Source organism: Petromyzon marinus, chromosome 20 (assembly GCF_048934315.1).
Source record: "Petromyzon marinus isolate PM22_M1 ecotype Great Lakes invasive population chromosome 20, UKy_Petmar_22M1.pri1.0, whole genome shotgun sequence".
In the NCBI taxonomy this organism is placed as follows: Eukaryota; Metazoa; Chordata; class Hyperoartia; order Petromyzontiformes; family Petromyzontidae; genus Petromyzon; species Petromyzon marinus.
The window spans coordinates 1,244,229-1,269,603 of record NC_133686.1 but is presented as its reverse complement, the minus strand read 5'-3'; the positions used below and the strand labels follow the sequence as shown (position 1 = coordinate 1,269,603).

The 25,375-nt window shown below is 42.7% G+C and overlaps 1 protein-coding gene across 2 annotated transcripts in view; it reads right to left on the bottom strand.

The window, feature by feature from the left end:
• The window catches only part of LOC116944252 (uncharacterized), a 60,219-nt gene extending 37,920 nt beyond the window's left edge, over nt 1-22,299 (bottom strand). The window contains exons 1-2 of one of the 2 annotated variants that reach the window (XM_032957766.2): nt 21,733-22,299; nt 6,452-6,571 (exon numbers count right to left, since the gene is read on the bottom strand). In XM_032957766.2, coding sequence (XP_032813657.2) covers nt 6,452-6,571; nt 21,733-21,805 — 193 coding nt within the window. In that variant the 5' untranslated portion in view covers nt 21,806-22,299. Of the gene's footprint in view, nt 1-6,451; nt 6,572-20,762; nt 21,702-21,732 lie in introns of those variants that run through there. The other variant, XM_032957765.2, reaches the window with a different exon arrangement.
• Between the last annotated feature and the right edge of the window lie 3,076 nt (nt 22,300-25,375).

The window sequence follows — 25,375 nt, the reverse complement described above, 5'->3', positions numbered from 1 at the left end:
GATACTTTCAATGTTAAACCAAAAGGGCATACAAGTCCACCTTAGAATTGACAAATATCCAATGTTACTGATGTTCAGTGTTAAAAATAAGAGGGATTTTGTTTTCATGATTCATTAAACTGAACATGTGTGTGATGATTACTTATTATTATATTTCAGTCAACTAAATTTACCTTTCAAATTTCACATTCTGCTAAAATGGCAAATTAGCCTATTTTAACATTTAAAATACATTAATCATTGTATATGAGTGCCATATGAATTGGTAGACTCCCGTTTAATACACAGCTGCTGTTATAACATAATCTAGCAAGGCAGCACAGAAATTAGCCACAGTAAAAATAGTTTGTGATTTATAAGCCATGCATTATTATAAAATTATTTTTAAGGCAATATGTTCTGCTTCGTAAAAACGGATTAAATGTTAGTCTCCTACATTTTCAACATCCGCTATGTTAAGTGAAAGCCAACGAAAAGCTCTGCAAGAATCGTTACCATAAATTGCTGCATACTGGCTGCAACTTAAGATTTATATTGTTCATCCCATTATACTTAAAACCTACAAAAAGCAAACATTTTGAAATAATGAAAGGAAGGAGGAAATAAACAAATCAATCCTTCCTGTTAGACACAAAGTAGATAAAGAAAGCATACATAACAGCATTCCATGGTTGCCCCTGGGCTAATAATGAAACCAATTATAGAGAAATTCCCTTTGTTTTAAAGCCAAAAATAACAGACAAACACGTAAGTAGTTGTCAACATTAAAATATGTAAGCCACAGTAGGCACGTTCAGAACACTAAATAAAAGAAACCTTGATGACACCAGACTATGGATTTCTGAACACAAAGAACAAACAATTGATTTAATTCTTCCGAGATGAAGACTTTATTAGAACAAGCTCTATATATAATTTTAAAGGGGCTTTCCTTCAGATTGTCGCCTGGAAGAACACCAGCTGACATTAGCATGCAAAAATATCTAAAAAACAAACGTAATTGCCATGGCAATTTAAGCCAAGAGGTGAGGGTCTCGATTTCGCCATGAGCACCGTATGGGTAGCTTTGGAACTGCATGTCATAATGAGGACGTGAATAAAACATTACTAGGCAATGCCTCCTTTTGCCACCGATGAGAGAGATGGAAACTAGATCATCGCAGGAATTCCTCTCTTTTTAAAACAAGTACAGCAGCTGCATTCCGTACAGCCCAATGGAACGTACTGCGTTGCTAGTATGTGAAAACTTGGGAGTGTTATTTTGCCCACAACAGCTTCATTTGGACATGGTGGTTGACAGCGTTGCTGTGTTTTAAATTCTTGCCAGCCAAAACAAACTCACCCCATCATGGCAACCTTCGTCTATTTTGAAACTAAATCTCACTAAAATCACATCCTGCAAGCCACAGATGTCAGCGGTTGCATACAAAGGGAATTTCACTGGAGCCATTTTGGGTCAAATATTTTAACTGCTTACTAATTGTGTACTTGGGATTAGGGATAGAAAGTAAATTTGGATTTAAAGCTTTCGTGACTGCAGGGATTCATATTCTTGTTCTTTCGGTAAAGTGACGTAGAAGGGAAACAATAAAATAATAAAAATATAAAACAATACAATTCTCACGACGTTTCGACTGCAACACAAGCAATCATCATTAGGTGCTGTGGTTTTCACACCTGATGATGATTGCTTAATAAAAATATAAAACAAAATTCTCACGACGTTTCGACTGCAACACAAGCAATCGTCACCAGGTGCTGTGGTTTTCACACCTGATGATGATTGCTTGTGTTGCCGTCGAAACGTCGTGAGAATTTTATTGTTTTATATTTTTATTATTTTATTGTTTCCCTTCTACGTGACTTTACCGAAAGAACCAAGAATATAGAAAGAAAGTAGTTAAAACATAATTAGTAACTACTCGTTATTAACAGCATATCAATATTTAATAGTCAGTGGCAGTGTCAACAACTTGACAATTAAACAAATTTGCCATATGCACACAATTGTTAGAGGTGTTTTCAAAAATAATTTAATCAAGTGCATGTGTGTCCATCTGTTTTATGTTAAGACCTCAGCAGCAACCATGGATTGCAATGTTACTGACCACATATCCATCAGCACTCCTTTCACTCATCACTTGATAGACATCAATATCACTTGTTATAACTCCAGTGTAAGTTCAAATGAGGTAATTACTCTGCTTCCGCTAATTGCTCAGCAGAGGAACAATTATGAACATCTCAATGACAAACGTCAGTGGTGGCCACTGCTCTGTACAGGTGCCCCAAAAGCTGCAGGGGATTTTTTGTAAACGAAGTTTCGTAATTCTATTCAAAACAAGCATCAGCTTACAAACAAGCTCTATACTACAGTGCACTTGACTGTGCAATTTGCACGCATTCTTAGAGGACTGCGAGTCAATTAATTAGTGTGAATACAATCTCCATATATACGGTTACAGGAAGGGTTAACGCATGCTGGTATCTCGCACGTCTCACAGAATAATATGGTGTTAATTAAGTAGAGCTTCAGTGTGCAATGAGCACAATTACAAAAGGGCATTAGAGCAGCGTAAGAAAATTGTGTGATTAACATGAGATCCTTACTCGATAACAGAACCCCACATAAATTAGACCAGAAGGCTGATTACCCGGACTATCTGATAGTCAATGTCGAATGAAGATGATATGTTCGTGCTATGCTGTATCATGTAGCGTACAAGTAAAACCTACATCCATATGACTAACCGACCAAAACCCTACATCTGGCAGCCTTCAGGAGTCATTATTAATCATAATGCGCAATGGCAGTGAGCTATATGCAATACAGCAGATACACATTTGCACTGTAATTCATACAGCTGATCCACAGCAGGGCTCCGGTGTGCATTCGCATGAGCGTGCGCACCAAAGAAATGCGAGCTGACACGGCACCTCGGAGGAAATCCGCTGCTGGGTTCTTGATCGCAGCATTCAAAGCCACAATCGCAAGTCACGAGTTACATGCCATACGGTCAAGTGACATGGGTTCAGTTCTTAAGCTGACGGTGATCAGATATGCGGGGTTCTTACTGTAATTCAATTCACAGCACCTCTTTTGAACTTCAGCTGGAGTTCTAGTCACAACTCTGAACTCACACTCCACTATAAAAAATAAAACATTACATCAATTCATAAGCACTCATTCAAAGAAGAAAACAAAGGGAAAGAAAGCAACCATTAGAAGTCAGAAAAAGGAAATGAAAATAAAAATTGAATGTAAATATAAATATGTATTTCTCAATATGTATTTATCTATGAGGTTGATACTTTTATTAAAATTGGACCGACCTATGCCCTGGGTAGGAATGATTGGGAAAGTGTCTCTGGCATTAAATTGGCTTCACTTACGAGAGACAGACACCGCCACATAACCCAGCACGACTGCCTGTCTCAGAAAGGGGGGCTAAAATGCAAATGCAAGTATTAATAGCACAACAACTACATTCCCATCAAACAAACAAAAAACACTTGCATCCAGGGGATTCTTTTTTTTATGGGCACGTGAAAGGTGGGGCTGGTGCCTGTAGAGTCAAGAGGTTCACACTGCGAGTTCCGGGCACTGTCGTGCGCGTCACGTTAAAGCACCAACACGCGGCAATGTCGCGCTGTACAAGTGGTTATCCTTAGCTCATGACTGTACAGCACCAGCACAGCCCATCACTCATTTTCTTTCTCCAAAAACTCTCCATTTGTCATCTATTTTTAAGGTCATTAACCAAAATGCTATTTTTTTAACGTACGCATTATTTCGCAATGCAAATTTGATTGCTTATTTAAATTGGACAGCTTTTCCATTACATACATATATTATTCAATTTATGCATTTGTAAACGTATATCGATATATATCCATGTGATTATATATCGATATATAATCACATGGATTTAAAGATAATCAACTATAATTTGGCTTAATTGACACTGTGGTGCCGTTTTACAAGACAAATAGACTATTGAAATGGAAGATAAATACATTGTTTAAAGAATAATTACGTGGCCATTTAATTACATTGCTTTTATATCTCTAACGAGTATTATTGTTGTAACTCCATGCACTGTTCCCTTTTTTTCTGGGAAATGGTGACACTGATTACAAATAATTAAAAGGTGAGCCTTGGATTGATTTACAACTATTAATGCGTGAAATGATTAACTAAATCAAATACTAATCATTATTCACATGTACCATTTCACCCCTTATTATTCTTCTTCCTTTAAAGGTAACTGATACCCTGGAATGTATTTTGCTAAGAAGGTTCAGTGACTTGCATGAGCAAGTGCTGTTTAGCGTCAAGGGAACAATGCTGTATGCAACATTATTCATACGTCGGCCTCCATTTCCACTTCAGTATTGCCAAATCATTTGCACAATTTTCTATATCATTGCAGCATACATACAAAAAACTCAAAATTATATATTTACAAATGCATATACAGAATATTCATATGTATATATTTATCCATTTTTATGATATGTAAATGTAAATAATTCACAATCCCCTTTGAATATACTGTATTCAATTTAAGATATTTTCAAATTGTTTTCATGACAAATAGTTTTTATATGAGATGCACGTATCAACAACCAGATTTTGCACATGCATATATTTCACTAATAAACTTTAATGGTAAACTTCAGATACACTGATTACCTATCACAGGGGGTCATTTTGTGATGCCTGCTGAGGTGTGTCTTGGCAAGGGGTTTTGCCAAGAAGATTTGAATAAAACCTTCACATACAGCAAACGCAAAAACAATCAGGATAAACAATTTGCGTCAATGTTTTAACACATCCGTTTATTAGGTGTTAGGTGTCAGACTGATCTGCAGAAAACATCAAGATTTTCATTTGACTTGACATATGCAAAATAAATGTTAAAAAACTTTTCATCAAAAAAATGCCACCGAAGGTGCAAAGATCACATGTTGCGTGTATTATTTAGCGTACAGCTACTATCACGAGAAACGTGTTTGGAGTAAAAGCCCTTGTTTTTTTAAGGGACATTTAATGGCGTAACTTAATCGAGATGTTAAAGCATCCATGACATTATAAAAGCGGACCACTCTCAAATAAGACCTTCAGATGTTAGGATTAGGGCTCCACTAATGTGCCAAGTTGTTCAGAAATGTTCGGTCACTCCGATGCTTTACCTTGGTTTAAAGTCCCAATAAAATATATTTTTGCCCACCTTTCCTGAACACACAGTATGCCGCCTCTGAAAACCAACTCGTTCATCCAGTTCCAATTTCAACACATGTACCCATATGTTGCTGCAGTTGTATTGCTCAGATCTCATGTTAATTCACCCATAAACCTTATCCATTACGTAAAATCTGTGAAAACCATTCGATTTTTGACTTTGCGTTCACCTTCTTTTAGCACATCACATGAAGCAGATAGGAGATTTATATTGGCACCAATAAAACTAAGTCACAGCTGTTAAATTGTCTCAAAAGCAGCGACAACTGATCTTACAGTGCACAGCTAGTTATGACAAAATAAAAATTATTGGGAGGTAATGCGCATCACTACCAAACCTCATCTGCCAAAAGGAAAGAAGTAGCCAGCAAATGATGCAAGTTAAATAAAGACTCTATAATTAGAGTCGATACAGCAGTACAAATGTGATCAACAAAGCTGGAGCCAATGCGATTTACAAATCTGCAAGGCAACAACAGGCCCGTCATCCACTTCAGCGTCTACTTCTGTGGCTGCAGTGACTTAACCACGGATGCTTAGTTAGCATTTAATAATGATTACACTTTTGCCTTAAATTACAATTCTTTAAATATGTGTATGATAATCGTTCAGTGAACAGTCTTTCAGGCTAAAATATATGATAGCAATCTGCAGTATAGCTTTAATATTACACTGCTGCTGCACAGACATGTGTTGACATTGTTGGAACCATGTTAAAAAATAACCACGTCATAAAGCAACGGCATTTGTGGTCTGTTATTCAAATAGCAAAACAAATACCTTTCACTTCATTTAATAGGTTTCCAAAATATTATTATAAAAAATCGGGAAGCTAGCTTAGCATGTTTTTTCCCTCATTGGGAGATGATTTATTATACTCCAAACAGCTGTTCGGAGAACCCTAGTGTTTTTTAGTTATTGGTCTAAAAAAGAAATAAACTTTAACGACGGCAACTGGGATAAGAGGCGAGACACAGTGTGTGACAGAAGGATGGCTGACTTGCTCCATCACCGTAGACCCAACCCACATCAGCCAGAAAGTGTAGGTGTAGAGAGACAGGTGGCAATTCTAGTAGAGGTGTGGGAAGAGTTTGCTTGTATGTAAAAAAGAGAATTAACGCGAGCAAGCGAGCGACTGGAGCAAGAGGGTCAGAGGGGGTGGGCTAACGTGGTGTGGCACAGGTTGGCGCAGGTGGTGGTGCGTACCAGCAGTCAGCGCAGCCATGGGCTCCATGCCGCTCCCCGCTTCTCGGGGCTGGCTCGACGGAGCAGGAGCCGGGCTACTGGGTAGCTGCAGCTCTTTAGGAAGCAGATCATATACAGATCCTGCTGTGCCAAATGGGGGGGGGGGGTGGGTAAGAAAACAATAACACAGATTAGCCTATTGGACCATCCGCATGACGAGTGGGCAACGCCAGAGCATTTTCAAAACCAATGTCCACAGCTGGATGTATTGTTATTATTATAGTTAATTTTACAACTTTGCACTGGAAAAACATACATGCGAACAATCAAACACTGTTAATAGTACGATGCAATCTGGATTTATGCACCACTTAAATGCGACTGCGTCTCAATATGCTGTGGGGAAACAGTGAACATTATAATAGGAATGTACACGGCACTCTCAAGGGTACAAGAACTGATAATTCACTATGTAACACAATTTTTGTTCTTGGGTACTAAGTGTTATTTTTTATTGCTTATGCCTAAAAAGTATAGAAAATGGCTATTATTCCCCACAAACTTTGCTTTTGTGACCAGAACTTTATGTGAACGAAAGACAAATGCACACGTTTTCTCATTGAAAATAGGTAAATTTCTAAATATCACTGTCCTGGTCACAACAGCAAAATTTGTGGGGAATCGTAGCCATTTTCTGTACTTTCGAGGCATAAGCAATTAGGAAATAACACTACCCAGGAACAAAAAAAGATATTTTTGTTACACAGTGTAATGAAACAATACTTCTGTAGTGAGCGAGTTCCGAGACACGTCGAGTAGAAGGCTTCTTATTTATTAAGAGCACACGGGGCGATACACCTCGTAACGCAGCTACACACAGGCGATCCTAACACGCAGCCCATCTCCGTCATACACGACACTAGCTGTTCGACTAGCGTAGCGGCGGCGACGGAGATGGTCTTGCAGAAGAACAGCCACGTGGTCCAAGCCGAAGAAATGACGACGAGCAGGGATGTAGCCAGGACCCGCAAAACAGCCCCGAACCTCTGGTCCAGTCCCCCTTATATCTGCCCGGCGCGGCCAAGCTGCACCTCTGGCCACGCCCCCTTTCTAGAACCTTCGGGCTGGTTCTCGGAGCTTCTCGACCGACTCCATCCTTCACCTTTACCCCAGATACGACCCCCCTTATAATAAGGCATTATGTAATGCAGCCATAACCGTAATTACCCCTACAGGCCGGCAGGTGTCACCCTGTCAATACACTTATAACGTGCACTATTTGTGACGGACATAACAAGTTTGGTCCACATCTACTTGGCGTGGAGCCCGGCTCAGACTCCATTAATGGAAATGTATTTGTCATGATGAGTCATCAAATCCCCTGCCAATAATCAAAACGTTAGAATGTGGTCTTGATTTGGTTCAAGGTTCAATTATTTTTCTATCACGTGATTTTTATTCGATATAATTTGTTTTAACCACATCTGTTAAGTCACTCGTTTCTTTATCCTGAATGTTATAGTCTCATAAATCTGAAATAACTGATTGTATATATTAAACGCACGATGTGATGTATGCATCATGAGCTTAAGACGAGAAATTAATTAATGAGGTTAAAAACACACTTATCACTGATTAATGTTGCTGCCATTTTCATGCTTTTGCTTGCAAGGCACTCCTATCCCCCAAAAAACTAGTGCTACATGTTGCTTCCTCAACAGAAAAGCTCCCAATTTAAAGCTTTCGTGACTGCAGGAATTCATCTTCTTGGTTCTTTCGGTAAAGTCACGTAGAATGGAAATAAAATAATAAAAATAAAACATAATAAAATAAAATTCTCACGACGTTTCGGCCACAACCCAAGTAGCCTTCTTCAGGTGAAGAAACAGGACTGTCCAGAGGGCAGCGCTTGAGTGAACACTGCCAAGCATGAACCGCGTCTTATAAGCTGTGTGGGCGGAATTTACATGAATTGGCATGGTTCATCAAGGACTGCATATTGATGTACCCCCCCTGGTGAGACACTGCTTAACCAACACATACTTCACCTGGAATGGAACTTTCTACAAACAAACTGAGGGCACCCCAATGGGCTCCCCCCCTATCTCCGGTGGTAGCCAACGTGTTCATGGAGAAATTTGAAACTGACGCCATCCAGACTGCCACTCTACGCCCGACCTTGTGGAAGAGGTACGTGGATGACACTTTTTTCATCTGACCACATGGCCGTCCTGCTCTAGACCAATTCCTCGACCACATCAATTCCATACACCCAGCCATCAGATTTACCATGGAAGTCGAAAAAGATGGCAATCTACCCTTTTTGGATGTACTAATTAAAAGGAGACATGATGGTTCAATGAGCCACTCTGTCTACAGGAAAGCTACCCATACGGATGCTTACTTAAAAGCGGATTCCCACCACCATCCATCCCAGAAGAACTCCCTCATCAAGACTCTATGACCATAGAGCCCAATGCATTTCCGACCAGGAACACATTGCCAGTGAACTCAAGCACATACACCAAGCTCTCAAGGCTAATAGTTACTCCGACTACACAATCCGCAAAGCCATCACTCCAGTCATGAGAAAGGATCCTCTTGAGGAGCCACTCAAAACCATCACCTTACCCTACATTGCGTGGGTCACAAAAAGATCTCCAAAATCCTGAGTAAACACAAGATCCGGGTCCGATTCAACACAGTACATAAAATCCGTGATCTGGTTCTGTCTGTAAAAGATGTGGTTCCAGACATACAGTACCCGGGCATTTACAAACTAAGTTGCCTCTGGTAGCAGCTACATTGGAGAAACCAAACGACATATCTCGGACCGCATCCGTGAACATAAAGCAGACTTGAAACACGGTAGGACTAACTCCTCGGCTGTGGCAGATCACTGTTATAATTCAGTGGGCTCACATGACATTGACTTCTCCAAGACGGAAGTTCTCTGCAAGCATTCCAGCTACCATGAGAGATTCGTTCATGAGGCCATCCACATATACAAACACAGAGACAATTTCAACCGAGAAGATGGATTCTGGCTTAGTAACCATTGGAACGATGTTATAAACCATTTCGGTTCTTAATTTATCGTATTTTACGGTGACCTTCAGACCGCAGTCCATTCGCAGGTACTGCCTCTTAATACCTTTCACACGACGGTCAATGGTATGGCTTATAGCATGTTGTATAATAATAAATAGTATAACATTGTAATGTTTAACATAATTCATGGGGCAATATATAGTATCATAATTGTATAGTGAATATACAGCAATGTGGTATACAGTAGGGTTGATAGAATAAGACAAAACATTACAAGTCTAATATTTGATAGTCTAAAGTATAGGGTATTGTAGAGTAACGCATTGTATAATTCAAAGGTGGAATTTGTCCATGGATATGATATTATATCATGTAGTTTAGATTGAAAGGTATAATATTGTAAAGTAGTCCAGTTTAGAGCACAGTTATAACGCAACACAAGACAGAGCACCGTGGTGGTTTTGTTGTATCCCTTTTTTACCCCCCCCCTCCTCCGTACCGAAGCTTGTCCCTATTCATATGTGAATTCCTCCCACACAGCTTAAAAGACACTGCACTTGCTTGGCAGTGCTCACTCAAGCGCTGTCTTCTGGACAGTTCTGTTTCTTCACCTGAAGAAGGCTACTTGTGTTGTGGCCAAAACGTCGTGAGAATTTTATTATGTTTTATTTTTATTATTTTATTTCCATTCTACGTGACTTTACCGAAAGAACCAAGAAGAGAAAAAGCTTCCATAACACAAGCCTTCCAGAGCCACTGCCTTTCTTCTGAACCATGTATGTGCACGAGACAGGGTAACCGCAGATTCATATTTACACTTAAACATGACGTGCTCATGTGCACTGCCAACAGGATAGCCGGCTACAAAAGCTAAACAAAAAAATCCATAGATTTTATATTACAGGTGATTTGGCCACTTAGTGGCTAACATGATTGAGGCAAGTAGGCAATCAATGAACAACAGAATGGTAATTAATATGCTACACACAGAGAATTGGCAGCAGCAGAGGCAATACGATGCCCACTTCACAGGTTGGTGTTTAAACCCCATTGCTTCTTTGACTGGGTTCTCACGGGAATTTATACTGGCGTTCACGTTCATTAGATTATGTAAAAATCGGTCCGCACCATCAGTGGAGCGTCTTAACGTTCGAGTCACGTGGTGCGTCACATGGTGTTTGTGGGTTCAGAGTTCATGACTAAACTAAGCTCAAAAAAAGTTACCTTTTATTTAGGAATAACCAAGTCCAAACAATTTCCTTTACGATTAAGGTCAAAATATTATTACAATAGATCTTCCTAATATGGGACCTTTCTTGCCAGTATTAAAATATTATAGGTTTTACACTGTCTGGCAATAAAACAGGTGTCAAGATGTTAAAACACCAAACAGAATCCTTATTCAAGGAAAGCTGTCTCTGGTGTGGACCAATCCGTTTCAAAGACAAAGCATATGATATCAGAGCATGTCTTTTGTTTGCATGTTCACCACATGTACATGTGGTTAATGCAGACAGGATTCCTTGAATAAGGATTGTTTGGTGTTTTAACATCTTGACACCTGTTTTATTGCCAGAAAGGGTAAAACCTATTGTTATAACTCTTTCTAATGTTTTAGCAATTTTACTCATTCATAACATACACTTTTTGGATACATTTATTCGGTCCAGGCATGCCAACACCTTCCACTCCCCCATTGTAAACCTCGAATTAACTCAAGAAGTTTGAAGCAAAAAAGCATCTCATTTTTTCTCCCTTGTGCCCTTGAAATCAGGTTTGTAGCGTACAGCCATAGGCAATGCCGTAATTTATCGTTGCTTTCTGTAGGTGACATTTCTTCAATGTCAACTGCTGCAAAAAGTTTCAGAGCCCTCTGCTCCCACCCCCTCGATGTCAACCAGGATTGGTCGCGACTTTATTTATTGATGCAAAAGGGGGCCACTGAGCGCAAGTGTTGGGTTGCATCACGTTAACTGTACCCCCCCCCCCCCACCTGTGACGTAAACGAATTGAGTCCTTAGTGGTCACTACATTACGTGATGTATGTTAAGAAATTCTGTGCTAGCTTCCTTAAAAGTATTGCGCGGGTAGTTACGTGTGCCGTTAAATAATATGGTCCTTCGCGTTTTTAGGAACTATCAACCTGGGGTTATGGCTCGATTCAAAAACATGTTTCGTTCATGTTTGCAGGCTGTTTTATATTATTTGTCATTCCTTACATCTCAATAATGTGCCTAAATGTAACAAGCATATACTTTTCCTGAATCATAATTAATAATTCGACGCGCGATTCGATGCATGTATGGAGCCTTATTCATTTATTAAATGTCAAGTATGGGTTGGTAATGAGATGTTACATTACCTCTTTACCTTGAAGACCATGAACAAGTATGTATGTGTATATTCTTGGTTCTTTCGGTAAAGTCACGTAAAAGGGAAACAATAATCATCAGGTGTGAAAACCACAGCGAGAAAATTTGAAATGTTTCTTGCTGTAGTTTTCACACCTGATTATGATTGCTTGTGTTGCAGTCGAAATGACGTGACAATTTAATTGCTTTATATTTTTATTATTTTATTGTTTCCCTTCTACGTGACTTTACCGAAAGAACCAAGAATATGAATCCCTGCAGTCACGAACGCTTTAAATCAAAATGTATGTGTATGTTGAACTTCTTTCGCAGCGTACATAGCCAACCGTGCTAATTGGAGGTGCGGGGGGAGAACAAACTAAAAACAAAAAGAGAAGTGCAAATGCATGGTTTTTCAATTCCACTTAAAGGCAACCTGATATTGTACACACACCCAAACGAATTGGCATACAAAATACACTTCAAATGCAGAGGATTTTGTTTCCTTTTAAAACCGGTTACTTTCGTGGACACAATACCCACGTGACACGAAAAAATGTGGAAAGTCGCTAAAACACAAAGGTCCCACCAATGCAACAGCTCAACAGTGTACTGCTGTTTTGTAAATCACGAACGGTGGAAGCCCACCACCGGGACCATCACTGCCCACTGCTACCATCATCACTACCAGTAACCCTTTATTGGTGGAAGACCACCACCAGTGCCGTCGTGGCCCTCTACGAGTACCGTCACCTCTAGCAGCAACCTCCACCGTCAACAGTGTGAGTGTGTAAAGAGAGGTGCAATGATTACTTGGCAGCCCTTTAATTTGTGAAACTCACCACCAGCGTTATCGTCGCCATCTACGAGTACCATCACTTCTTACACCTCCCTACATCACCTTCTAGCACTCCCTTACATTCTGGGGCACACCGTTTTTAATCACTTACATTAACATTATCTGCCCCGCCCATGCTGCTGACACTTGGGCTACGCCCATTTCAAACCTTTATAAACAGTTTGCCTTTAGAGGCTAACCCCCTTACCTAATGACGACTGCTTGTGTTGTGATCGAAACGTCGTAGTTTTTTGTTATTTTCTTTGAACCTATCTACATGACTTTAACGAAAGACCCAAGAATATGTGTTCATCCAATATAACTCATGCCCAAAAATAATGGCTTTATTCTGTTTAAAAAAACTTACACAAATGGACACATAGAAAACAAGTGTACTATTCAAACGACAAGGTCATAGGGAAAAGAAACGGTAATGGTTGTAACCTTGCATAACTTCCTATTGCACAAACCCTTATCTAACACTACATACATCTGGGAGAGTGTATGTTACAGTAATAGGTTTTACATCATACCAACGTCAAGCGTAAGTTTAGAATGACACAACTGTTGTTAGAACGTAGTTTTAAGAAGTACTGTTATAAGTTACAAAGTCCTTTGTGTGCACAACTTCACTTGCTTGTTTTAACTCTGTTACCAATTAATCACTGCACTGAGAATACAAAACACACGCAACTTGCATTATACAGTTGGCTTAATGTGCGCACCAGATATCAGTATGTCCATTGTGTCCTGAGGTTTCATACGATGAAAAACTGCCAAGTTTTCATGTTCAATACTTTTTTTTCTTCTCAACCCCAACAAGCGGTTCACAAATTACAGCATACTACATGTAGCAACGCTCCATGTAGTATGACCAAGAATGTTGAACCTGTTGAACTTCATTTTAAGTCAAGATTATGACAATTCGTCTGCAAAAGCACATTTCCTTCATGGGTGTAACATTTAACCCGAGGTTGACGGATTATATAACGTTTAAAACGAGACTGTACACACAATGCTTATCTGATTTGTGATATTGGCACTGTCATTAATGCAGTAGTTTTGCCCATTGTCAGTCCACTGCTAAATTAAGGCTTCATCCCACCCCCCTGCCCCCAAGTGTGTTGGTCACCATGGGGGTTGCTTGACCATACTTCTTTAAGCTGGTCAAAGCAGGTTTTTTTTATGGAAGAGGATAAAACAGAAAGGGTTCAGACTGCACTCACCACTGATGTCATCCACAACCTGGAATTAAACTCAGGGCAGCACCCGTTTCGTAGCACAGTGCGAGTCTTAATAGGGGACTGAGCAAAAAGTATGAACTCTAAATAATATTTCGAATCGATAAAGCAAGTTTGCCTAAGCTGCGAAGCAAGTGGCCTCGGTTAAACTTTTACACTTAACGCCACGCAGTGCTCTGAAGTAAACAGTATTATATTACACTTTCTTGTTTGCCTTTTCAAGGACGGGTGTATATTGCAGTAAATCTGAAATAGAAAAAATGTTCAGCTCATGATTATTAATGAGGGGGGGGTTGCCCCATGTGGAGTGACGTCACCCGCTAATGGTTATTAATGCGGGGGGGGGGGCTCATGTGGATTGACGTCACGCGCGGGACACATATTCTTGGCTTATTATATTATAAATTGCACACACGTTTGAGAAAAGCTTTCTTTGCCCGAAAGTTGGTCATTGCCTCCCAAAGCCAGCACAAACCTTCCTTGCCCGTGGAGAGCAGGATGTGGGCAGAGGAATTCATCTCTTGTCACCACGATAATCTAACCAATATAACGTGTGCGTACACAAGTGGATGACTCATTCTAAAACAATCTATCGTATCCTGTTATTAACATGCACATTCTGTACATTCTTGATTAATCAAAAATGGCGATATCACTTTAAATCCTAAGATCATGTGTAAACATATGATCCTTTTATCTATTAACTATGCAAATAGTAACAATGAGCATGTGTTAATTATCAAAGCAAAATAAAAAAAATAGCAAAATTAATAATTTAATAAAACTGTATTATTTAAACATGATGTTTTTTTCCCTTCATATATTAATCGACGATATTATAGTTGCCGAATTTCTACTTTGTAAGGGGGTTTACCTCAAAAATGTACGGTGCTACATGGGAATCAAAAAACTAATTCTCATGTCAGAGAATCGGCAATTTGCCTATGGATAAGATGAAAACAAATAGTGTAGAGTGCTGTGTTCTGAAAGGTGTACTGTTTGCCTTGCGAGTTACACAGCCAGTTGCCAAGTATTTCATAGCTGCTGCATGCCAATAAAAATGTAAACCATTTCAGTTGGTCTCCCGAGGCATAACAAACCTAAAACCATTTCTCTAAGTGAATTGTATGGCTTAACAAGCAAGTGTTGATTTTGTTAATAACTCTACACCCGCGACTATAACTTACTTTAATAATTATTTAAGAAAAAATACGAACATAAAACAAAGAAGCCTAGAATTGCTGATCTTAACAAGGGCAGGCTTTAAAGTTCACATGTAGAAAAGAGCACGTGGACCCATCCCCTGAAATCAATTGCAAAGTATGAATAATGTAATCTAGATTCGGATAAACAAGTTTAGAAACTTTAAAAGTACAAAGGCCGGCTCACCACTCCACCAGCAACAGACCCATACAAAGCGCCGCTATGCACAAACGCAATGACCCCCCCCCCCCCCTTTATACGGACAGCGTTGAGCGCTAAACTTAACTTGCATAAACCGTCGCATTGTTCACGCGGGAGGCACGTGATTTAAAGTACCCTGCGCGTCGTGGAAAACAATCGTCAAATCCACCACCACCGCGTCACGAGCGTTTTCCCCACGCCATCGCGACGGCGAGTCCACGCAGCCCGTGGGCTGACGGCTCGAATAAAAATTGGAGGAACAACCACAAAGCGTTATTAACAACAGCATTATTAACAACAGCGTTATTAACAGCATTATTAACAACAGCGTTATTAACAACAGCGTTATTAACAACAGCGTTATTAACCTCCTTAATCTGCGCACATACCAGTGCCGCCACAGTGCAAGCTCGTGAGGAGAAATAACCCATTAATCTGCACTAATGCTCGTTGGTATTTTCTACAACAGGTTATGAGAACGTTAGATGTTGCAACTGAATTAAACACGGGTCCACAATACAGTATTAACAATCAATTATTAACGTACTTTGGTTATAATGAAGCAACTTATTTTTTATGTTAAATTATTTGTGTTTCCCAGGCTGCAAACGTCTGTCCGATGACATGTACCATTTTTCTTAGCATAATCATTTTAAGCACGGTCACAATCACAACACCAGGAACAAATATTACAAAAATATTTCACGTTACGGCGAATTGTCACATCTCATTCAAACATTGCTCTATTTACGTCAACAATAAGTTGAAAGTCATACCCAACTATCCACAAAACACGAATGCACCAATCTACCTACATTGACAACGAAGAAACAAATGAACATGGAGCTTCTTTTCATGACCTCACACCAATATCAGTCAAGACTAATTATTAACATATGAAGGCTGCAACATTCCCCCCCCCCAGATAAAAATAAAAGTCTCCGCTGTGCGTGTACATATTTTCAATGGATAAACAAAAGCCATGGGGCACATCCACTGAATACCAAGCCTTGCATCTGAGAGCGTAGGAGGGTGTCTATCTCTTCTTCCATTGTCTCGAGAAAGACAAATTATACATGTAGTAAGCGGACCACTGCAGCTGCAGAATAGTATGATAAATTCCATATAATGCAAACATCTATATTCATGAATCATCTCTCTGCTAATTCAACTCTTCCAGTCTGCAGTCTATATAAGCACATTTCCACCCTGTGCGTTATACTTGAATCATGAATCATATAAGTTTCCGACCAATACATTCACCCAATAGACAGCACTCACCCAAAATATAGCACTCTAAGCGAACCATGTATTGTGTTTATGTGTCCACTCAGATGCACCTTTAATGTCTTAAATATATTCAGGAAATAAGGAATTCCATGTTAAGCCTGTTACAATTAAGGACGTTTGTAATTTCCGTTTAATTAGCTTGGCTTTCTTGATCAGCTCGGAAGTGACTAATAACATGTTTTGTGTGCTGAAACTCGTGAAAGTATTGTTCATGTGATAACAGGTTACAATAGTGAACATTTTTCCCTCTTTTTCACTATTAGTGCATCAATCTAGATTTGAAGCTTTCTCTCTGGTTCTTTCGGTAAAGAACCAGAGAGTATTAGTGCATCGTTAATTTATGAGCCCCCTACGACGAAGTTTCCACAGGGGGTGCATGAATACGAAAATACTATTTCAGATGTAATCCCTAAAGTTCACCATCAACAGTGCTTAAACAAAAGCTATCAGCATGGTTGGAAGTGTGCCACTTATACAATATTGCACCCATGGCACATTACGAGCTGTTAAATTAACCAAATGCAGTTCACTTCACGAAATTTACTGCGGTACTTGGATGGTGGATGGCAATTGTAAATATATCCAAATAAACCTTTATATATAATTAGCAAGACTTCAAGACAAGTCTATTTTTTAACGGAAACCTTGGTTTAAATAATTACTAGAGAAAATCGATACCAATATATTTCCATGATACCATAAGCCGTATACATTTTAATACATCGGTAATTCTAGCTAATGCACTGCTGTACACTTTACTATCCATTTCTTAAGTCTACTGCTGGATGATTGCTTCTGCATGCCGTGCAGATCGTGGGGGTAAATTTGACTTTACTTCTCAACGTGATTCAGTGCAGGTTGATGTGATGATTAGGAGGGTCATACAGGACGTCGTACTCAGATTGTAAATGTTGCGGATTTGCTCTCCAACACACCGGTGTGCTGTACTAGTAACGAATTGGCACGTTGTGTTTATGTGACAAACCTTACCAATAGGCTTGTCGGGTGGTGGGGTTTTAACGACACATTTATATTTACGAGATCTAACCCAAAAAACCTACACTATTGGAGGACAATGGCTTTTACTGCCACTGTCTTCTGCCGACAACGTAATGCTGCAGCAGCCTGCAAGCCCTGTAATTTGCGTTGGCCGTCGCCAATCCAACTAACCACTTTCCATTCTCATTCCTGCTTACCTTCTGTGAGATTTGGTCAAAGGCGAGTTCAATACAATCCCAGGAAATATGGTCTCAAACAAAAAAATACCACAGGAAAAGCTGTACCAGCCGGAGGTATGCTGGACAGAAACCATTGAGTTGGCTCGTGAGGATAGTGCTCTGGCTTGTGTTGACTTATGAGACCTGCATAGCATTAAGACACATTCCCCCATATGACGTGCACACAGATAACGCGACTATCACGTGCTAATGCAAGATGTTTATCTTCACGTTGGGTGACCTTATATCAGCCCTACATTTACAGTCAACAACTACCCAGTTTCACAAAGTAGATAATTAACTGTTGAATTACGGCATTATGTATCCTTAGAATATAATAATAATCTGCAAGCAGAGTTTGAATGTGTTGATACACGTTCAGGCAAGAATGAAACACTTTCAAAATTCCCAGGAAATTACAAACCTTGAGCAAAACCCCAAAGCATGCCATTCTTGGAGGAATTTAAATTAAATCAAACCACTATTCTTGCATACCACTGGGATTTTTGCACACATCGTTGGTGTACGGTGCTATTTCAGGAATATTTTGATGTTTTTTTTCCTGCATTTTCTGTTTGCAGTCACATAGTCACTTTAAGATGTTTTCTTGTTCATGTTTTTTGTTTGTTGCGGTTGCACCCGATTCAAGAGCCGAATGGCTCACAGTGCTATACCAAATAAATGGAACTATCGCACTTGCAGAGTAGTCTACAATCACAAATCACGCCATAGCAATATGCAAACTGAGGTTTGATTTGCGGGGGTGTACTGTATTTTACCGTCATGGAACAGAGACAGCTACACCAACGCAGTGAAAATGAGGATGGCCTGCACGCGGCCACAGGAATGTGGAAATACCACTGGCTAGCTCAGCTCATGCTAATTGAGCAGAGTAACACTCAATGCTTACTCGACCACGGAAATACCTGCAGAAACAATACTGTACCGATCTAGTTTTGAAAAACTAACTTTTTCCTGTTTAATAAAAAAACACACAACTGAGAAGTGCGCACGATAGTGCAGTTTAATTTGCTCTAGTCAAGGTAATGGGTTAGAATGACTGAACAACCGCATCTACAATCTTGTCGCCGTATTTCAGATTACTGGGTAAGATGTTATACTAGCGATATGATAAATTACTCCACTTACTATAATTAATTTCTTACGATTTTTTTCATGTTTCGTGAACAGTCTACTACCCGCTTTTATTATATATCCTGGAACTGAGTGAAATCTAGATTTTGAAGTAATATTTTGAATATCAAAACGATTGCATTTTTTTTTCACCCGAATACAACTTGTTTGAGGGGAAAAAATCACATTGGTAAACCAAACAAATGCATATTAATTATACGTTAGATTTAATTCACCTCGTGTTAAACAGAGCACTGGATTTAATACATTTGCATATCCTTCAGAACAATTTCACAAACCGTTGTATCAGAACACAACAGTAACATCACATCTTCACCCATGGTTCAAATAATTATGAAGACCTCCCCATAAAGATGCCATCTCTCGTGGCCTTACGATGCCAAGCTCATTCCTTGCGTACATACTCATCTCATCGCAACATCTCCGCGGTGGTCATTCCATGAGGCGTTATCTCCTCTCTCTTGGCCGTGTAAATATCTTTTCTCTTGGCTGCAATTCCGGCACCAGTGTCATCGATCGGTCACCGTGCCTTTTAACAAGAGCCCCACACTTCTCTCAAATGAATGTCTACGATTTGCATATCGTTCCAAGCCACGTGCTTCTCGTCATCAGTGTCATTAAAAAAAAATCGAATATGCCAAGTTGCTTTGCACAGGCGAGGGAGGGGTGGAGAAAGCGGCCAAGAGGGCCCGATATTTAATCCTTGGAACCAGGGCCCATGTCAACCACGCTACACCACTGTGACCCACAGACTATCATAGTAATCCGCAGACTCACATTTAGACCCAAACACATACACAGTGATAAACCAACTGAGAGACCCAAAGACTAGCATAGGCACCTATAGACGAGTATAGGACTCTTAGACTTAACACTGGACCCAGTCAGTGGCCTTAGGTGTCGACTGTGTTTGGCAATGCAACTGGTACCGGGGCCTACATGCCGGAGGGGCACACGCGCTAGGCTGTAAAGAGGTAAGGCGGACCGGGAGGGGAGGGGCTAGCCCATTCCATTCCTTGAACTCGGGCCCATGCCACGTGCCCCCGACTTCCTCTATTCTCGGTGCCCTCTGCAGTTGAGGGGGGGGGGTTCAAACCAATGACGAATACAGCACGTCTCTGCTGGAGTCGAAATACAGGGGTCGGTACGCGTTGCCCCCACAAAGTTGATTTTTTTTTTAAGCTCGTTGGAATTCGAGCAGGAGACGCCAACAGATGCGACAAAGCCACCCTCAGGCGCAAGCTTCTCGTCGGTTCTTGGAAGTTAAGCAGAATAACCCCCGATTAGTATTTAAGACGGGAGCAGCCGCTGCATTCGTAAAACTGTACACCGCACTCGGCGTTGAATGCCAGATGGCGGAGTGGCAATAGATTGTTGAATCAATCTGTGCAAAGCTTTTCAGCGTTACCTCCTTGTATGCATGGTGGGTTATGCCCGGTTTTCTCTTACATACTCATCCTGGAATTTGCCAAACATACCAGAATTCGAATATGTATTTATACTGGAGGAATCCGATGAGCTATAAAGTTATTTTTCACAGATGTCCAGGCGGACCCCCCCCCCCCGCCACTGAAAAGGAGTCTTCAAACTCGGTATATTTGCAGGGCGATCAATATTCGAAGGCTTATGACCAAATCTCTCCAGGAAATGCGCCCAATGTCAGCTCAGCAATCTACAGCCCGGACCCGTCTTTGGGTTGTCGTGTTATAAGCGGCATAACATTTACATTCCGAGAAAGGGAGACAAGAATGGAGACGTCTTTTGGGAGACGTGGGTTTTGCTTACCTAATGTAGAAAAATCGGCGAGTGTTGCAGAGGTCATGAGGAAGTTCTCCGAGCAGGTTAAACGGAGAGAAGCCTCAGAAAATTCTAGAGAGGGCACGAGATGTGGGCTTGGCATATTCTCAAGAGATAAAAGCTTACGTCCTGTAAAGAGTCAATTGGCATTTTTTTAAAAAGAATATTCTATATCATATCACCTAAAATGTTCTCGGTTTCGGAAGTAGGAATGAGTCTGGTTATTGCTTGGACGGGTGATATGGCATACACAACTCAAAGCAGCTACGCCATGGGCAGCCAAGGCAGTGGGAGTGCAGCAAACATTATTATTGAACTGCACTCCTATGGGCCCCCCGACTTTACAAAAGTTAGTGACTCACCAGCATGGTGAGGTATGGTCAAAGAGCGTCCACCACGACCCAACGGAGCTGTAAATGCACAATGTCACATTCTATGGGACCCTTATTGCCAGTGTCAAGATGGGAAAAAGATCCATAAGTTTTTTGGGTTAGATCGCGTAAATATTTAACCCCCCCAAAATACCCCTATATTATATTTGTATGTATTATTGGATCGATTTGTTTGCCTTTCGTGTACTTTGCACTCGTTTGTTGTTCTAACATTCTTACCCCCCTCGTCCAACCAAAAACGCCATGAACCTTAACTGGTAACATCTGTAGGGGGGGTGGGAGGGGGGAAAGAGCTTCACAGCTCATCGGATTCCCCATCCTCATCCTCCTCCTCCTCCTCCTCGTGCAGCCGAAGATTTCGCGATCGCGTGGCCGCGTGCGCATGGCGGGGGCCCTCTTCCTGACGGCGACGTCATCAGCGTTCGCCGAGGCGTCGTCGTTCGCGACGTGAACGAAAACATTCACGGCTCGCTCACGGCGATCGTCAAGGGGGCTGTGGCCGCACGTCGGGGTCCTTCGCCGTTTACACTTCGCCGAGCGTTGACTCTCTTCGCCAAACACCTCACCTTTGGAGTAGAGACTTTCCGGAGAATTGAGGTCCATATCCGTGCCGAGCAGAGGGATGAAATCAGAAGGCATTGTACGCACGGCAGCGTCGGCGCGACGTTCACGCCGATGGTCTTATACCTCCCTCAGAAAATAAAAAATACGCTCTATTTAAAGTACAAAAAATAAACTGAACGCGCGTTAACGAGAGATATCACAATTAGCCCCGTTGGGTGAATAAATTACGGCCGAGGTGTGCGAGCAATGATGGGCGGGCTCTGGTATTGTGTTGGCTGCGTCACCTCACGACGCTCGCTGAGGGGAAAAAAAACTCGCACCCCCCCCACTACTGAATAAATATAAATAGAAATGTCGCTACGTTTGCTATGATTATTGTCGTTAATAATATGACGTAAATATATAAAAACAAATATAACAGCAACAATTAAAAATTGAAGCGCGCGCTCTCTCAACCGTTTGGTTCGGGCGGGAGAAGCGGGGCGCGCGCTGCAGGCGGAAAGCGAGCGGCGCGCGACTGCGACTCCCTCTCCCTCGCGCTCGCTCGCACACTCTCCCCTCCTCCCCCTCTCCCTCACTATCCCCTCCAGCTCCTCCCCCTCTCTCTCTCCCCTCCAGCGCCTCCCGCTCTCCCTCACTCTCCCCTCCAGCTCCTCCCCCTCTCGCTCACTCTCCCCTCCAGCTCCTCTCCCTCATGCTCTCTTCCAGCTCCTCCCCCTCACTCTCTCTCCAGCTCCTCTCCCTCACTCTCTCTCCAGCTCCTCCCCCTCTCCCTCACTCTCCAGCTCCTCTCCCTCACTCTCTCTCCAGCTCCTCCTCTCCCTCACTCTCTCCAGCTCCTCCTCTCCCTCACTCTCTCCAGCTCCTCCTCCTCTCCCTCACTCTCCCCTCCAGCTCCTCCCCCTCTCCCTCACTCTCTCTCTCCAGCTCCTCCTCCTCTCCCTCACTCTCTCTCTCCAGCTCCTCCCCCTCTCCCTCACTCTCTCTCTCCAGCTCCTCCCCCTCTCCCTCACTCTCTCTCCAGCTCCTCCTCCTCTCCCTCACTCTCCCCTCCAGCTCCTCCCCCTCTCCCTCACTCTCCACTCCAGCTCCTCCCCCTCTCCCTCACTCTCCCCTCCAGCTCCTCCCCCTCTCCCTCACTCTCCCCTCCAGCTCCTCCCCCTCTCCCTCACTCTCCTCTCCAGCTCCTCCCCCTCTCCCTCACGCTCCCATCCAGCTCCTCCCCCTCTCCCTCACTCTCTCTCCAGCTCCTCCCCCTCTCCCTCACTCTCTCTCCAGCTCCTCCCCCTATCCCTCACTCTCTCTCCAGCTCCTCCCCCTCTCCCTCACTCTCTCTCCAGCTCCTCCTCCTCTCCCTCACTCTCTCTCCAGCTCCTCCTCTCCCTCACTCTCTCTCCAGCTCCTCCTCCTCTCCCTCACTCTCCCCTCCAGCTCCTCCCCCTCTCCCTCACTCTATCTCCAGCTCCTCCTCCTCTCTCTCACTCTCCCCTCCAGCTCCTCCCCCTCTCCCTCACTCTCTCTCCAGCTCCTCCTCCTCTCCCTCACTCTCTCTCCAGCTCCTCCCCCTCTCCCTCACTCTCTCTCCAGCTCCTCCCCCTCTCCCTCACTCTCTCTCCAGCTCCTCCTCTCCCTCACTCTCCCCTCCAGCTCCTCCTCTCCCTCACTCTCCCCTCCAGCTCCTCCCCCTCTCCCTCACTCTCTCTCCAGCTCCTCCCCCTCTCCCTCACTCTCTCTCCAGCTCCTCCTCCTCTCCCTCCCTCTCCCCAGCGACTCCCCCTCTCCTTCACTCTCTCTCCAGCTCCTCCCCCTCTCCCTAACTCTCTCTCCAGCTCCTCCCCCTCTCCCTCACTCTCTCCAGCTCCTCCCCCTCTCTCTCCAGCTCCTCCTCCTCTCCCTCCCTCTCTCCAGCTCCTCCTCCTCTCCCTCACTCTCCCCAGCGACTCCCCCTCTCCCTCCCTCTCTCTCTCCCCGTCCCAACCCTCACATAACCCTCGTGACCCCCCCACCCCCTCCGCTCTCGGACTCATTGCGCACGCGCGCGACGAGAGGGGCGGGGCTTATTGGGGAGGGTGGGGGTAGGGTGGGTGACGCGTTGGTGGAAGTAGGTGAAGGGAGGGGAAACGGGAGGAGGTGGGGGGGGTGCTACGGGTCGCGCGCGGTGCCAATTCCGCTGTATTTACGAAATGCGTCCACGTTGCTTTGCGGGCTATGGTAATGCTGCAATAGACGCATGCAGCGGAAGTCCCAATGTCTCTTTTGTCACCAGACCGTGGCAGCGGTATCGGGGCTGCAGCTCTCTGATGCACTCTGGTTGGGGCGAGCAATGAAACGGTTGTGTACAGTACATCGCTTTTTTGCCAGTCCACTGTGAGTCCAGGTGGTTATTTGGCTATGGATTGGCGGGTAATTTGATGGCTAAACGGATGGATGAGTCGGTGACTTCATTCGATGGATGAATCTGTGGGTGATTAGATTGATAGATGGGTGACTAGATGGGTGGGTGACTGGATGGATGAATGTGTGGGTGATTAGGTTGATAGATGGGTGGGTGACTGGATGGATGAATGTGTGGGTGATTAGATTGATAGATGGGTGACTAGATGGGTGGATGAATGTGTGGGTGATTAGGTTGATAGAAGGGTGTGTGACTGGATGGAGGAATGTGTGGGTGATTAGGTTGCTAGATGGGTGACTGGATGGGTGGGTGACTGGATGGATGAATGTGTGGGTGATTAGATTGATAGATGGGTGACTGGATGGGTGGGTGACTGGATGGATGAATGTGTGGGTGATTAGATTGATAGATGGGTGGGTGACTGGATGGATGAATTTGTGGGTGATTAGATTGATAGATGGGTGGGTGACTGGATGGATGAATTTGTGGGTGATTAGATTGATAGATGGGTGGGTTACTGGATGGATGAATTTGTGGGTGATTAGATTGATAGATGGGTGGGTGACTGGATGGATGAATGTGTGGGTGATTAGGTTGATAGATGGGTGACTGGATGGATGAATGTGTGGGTGATTAGATTGATAGATGGGTGACTGGATGGGTGGGTGACTGGATGGATGAATGTGTGGGTGATTAGATTGATAGATGGGTGGGTGACTGGATGGATGAATGTGGGGGTGATTAGATTGATAGATGGGTGACTAGATGGGTGGGTGACTGGATGGATGAATGTGTGGGTGATTAGGTTGATAGATGGGTGTGTGACTGGATGGATGAATGTGTGGGTTATTAGGTTGCTAGATGGGTGACTGGATGGGTTGGTGACTGGATGGATGAATGTGTGGGTGATTAGATTGATAGATGGGTGACTGGATGGGTGGGTGACTGGATGGATGAATGTGTGGGTGATTAGATTGATATATGGGTGGGTGACTGGATGGATGAATTTGTGGGTGATTATATTGATAGATGGGTAGGTGACTGGATGGATGAATGTGTGGGTGATTAGATTGATAGATGGGTGGGTGACTGGATGGATGAATTTGTGGGTGATTAGATTGATAGATGGGTGGGTGACTGGATGGATGAATTTGTGGGTGATTAGATTGATAGATGGGTGGGTGACTGGATGGATGAATGTGTGGGTGATTAGATTGATAGATGGGTGGGTGACTGGATGGATGAATGTG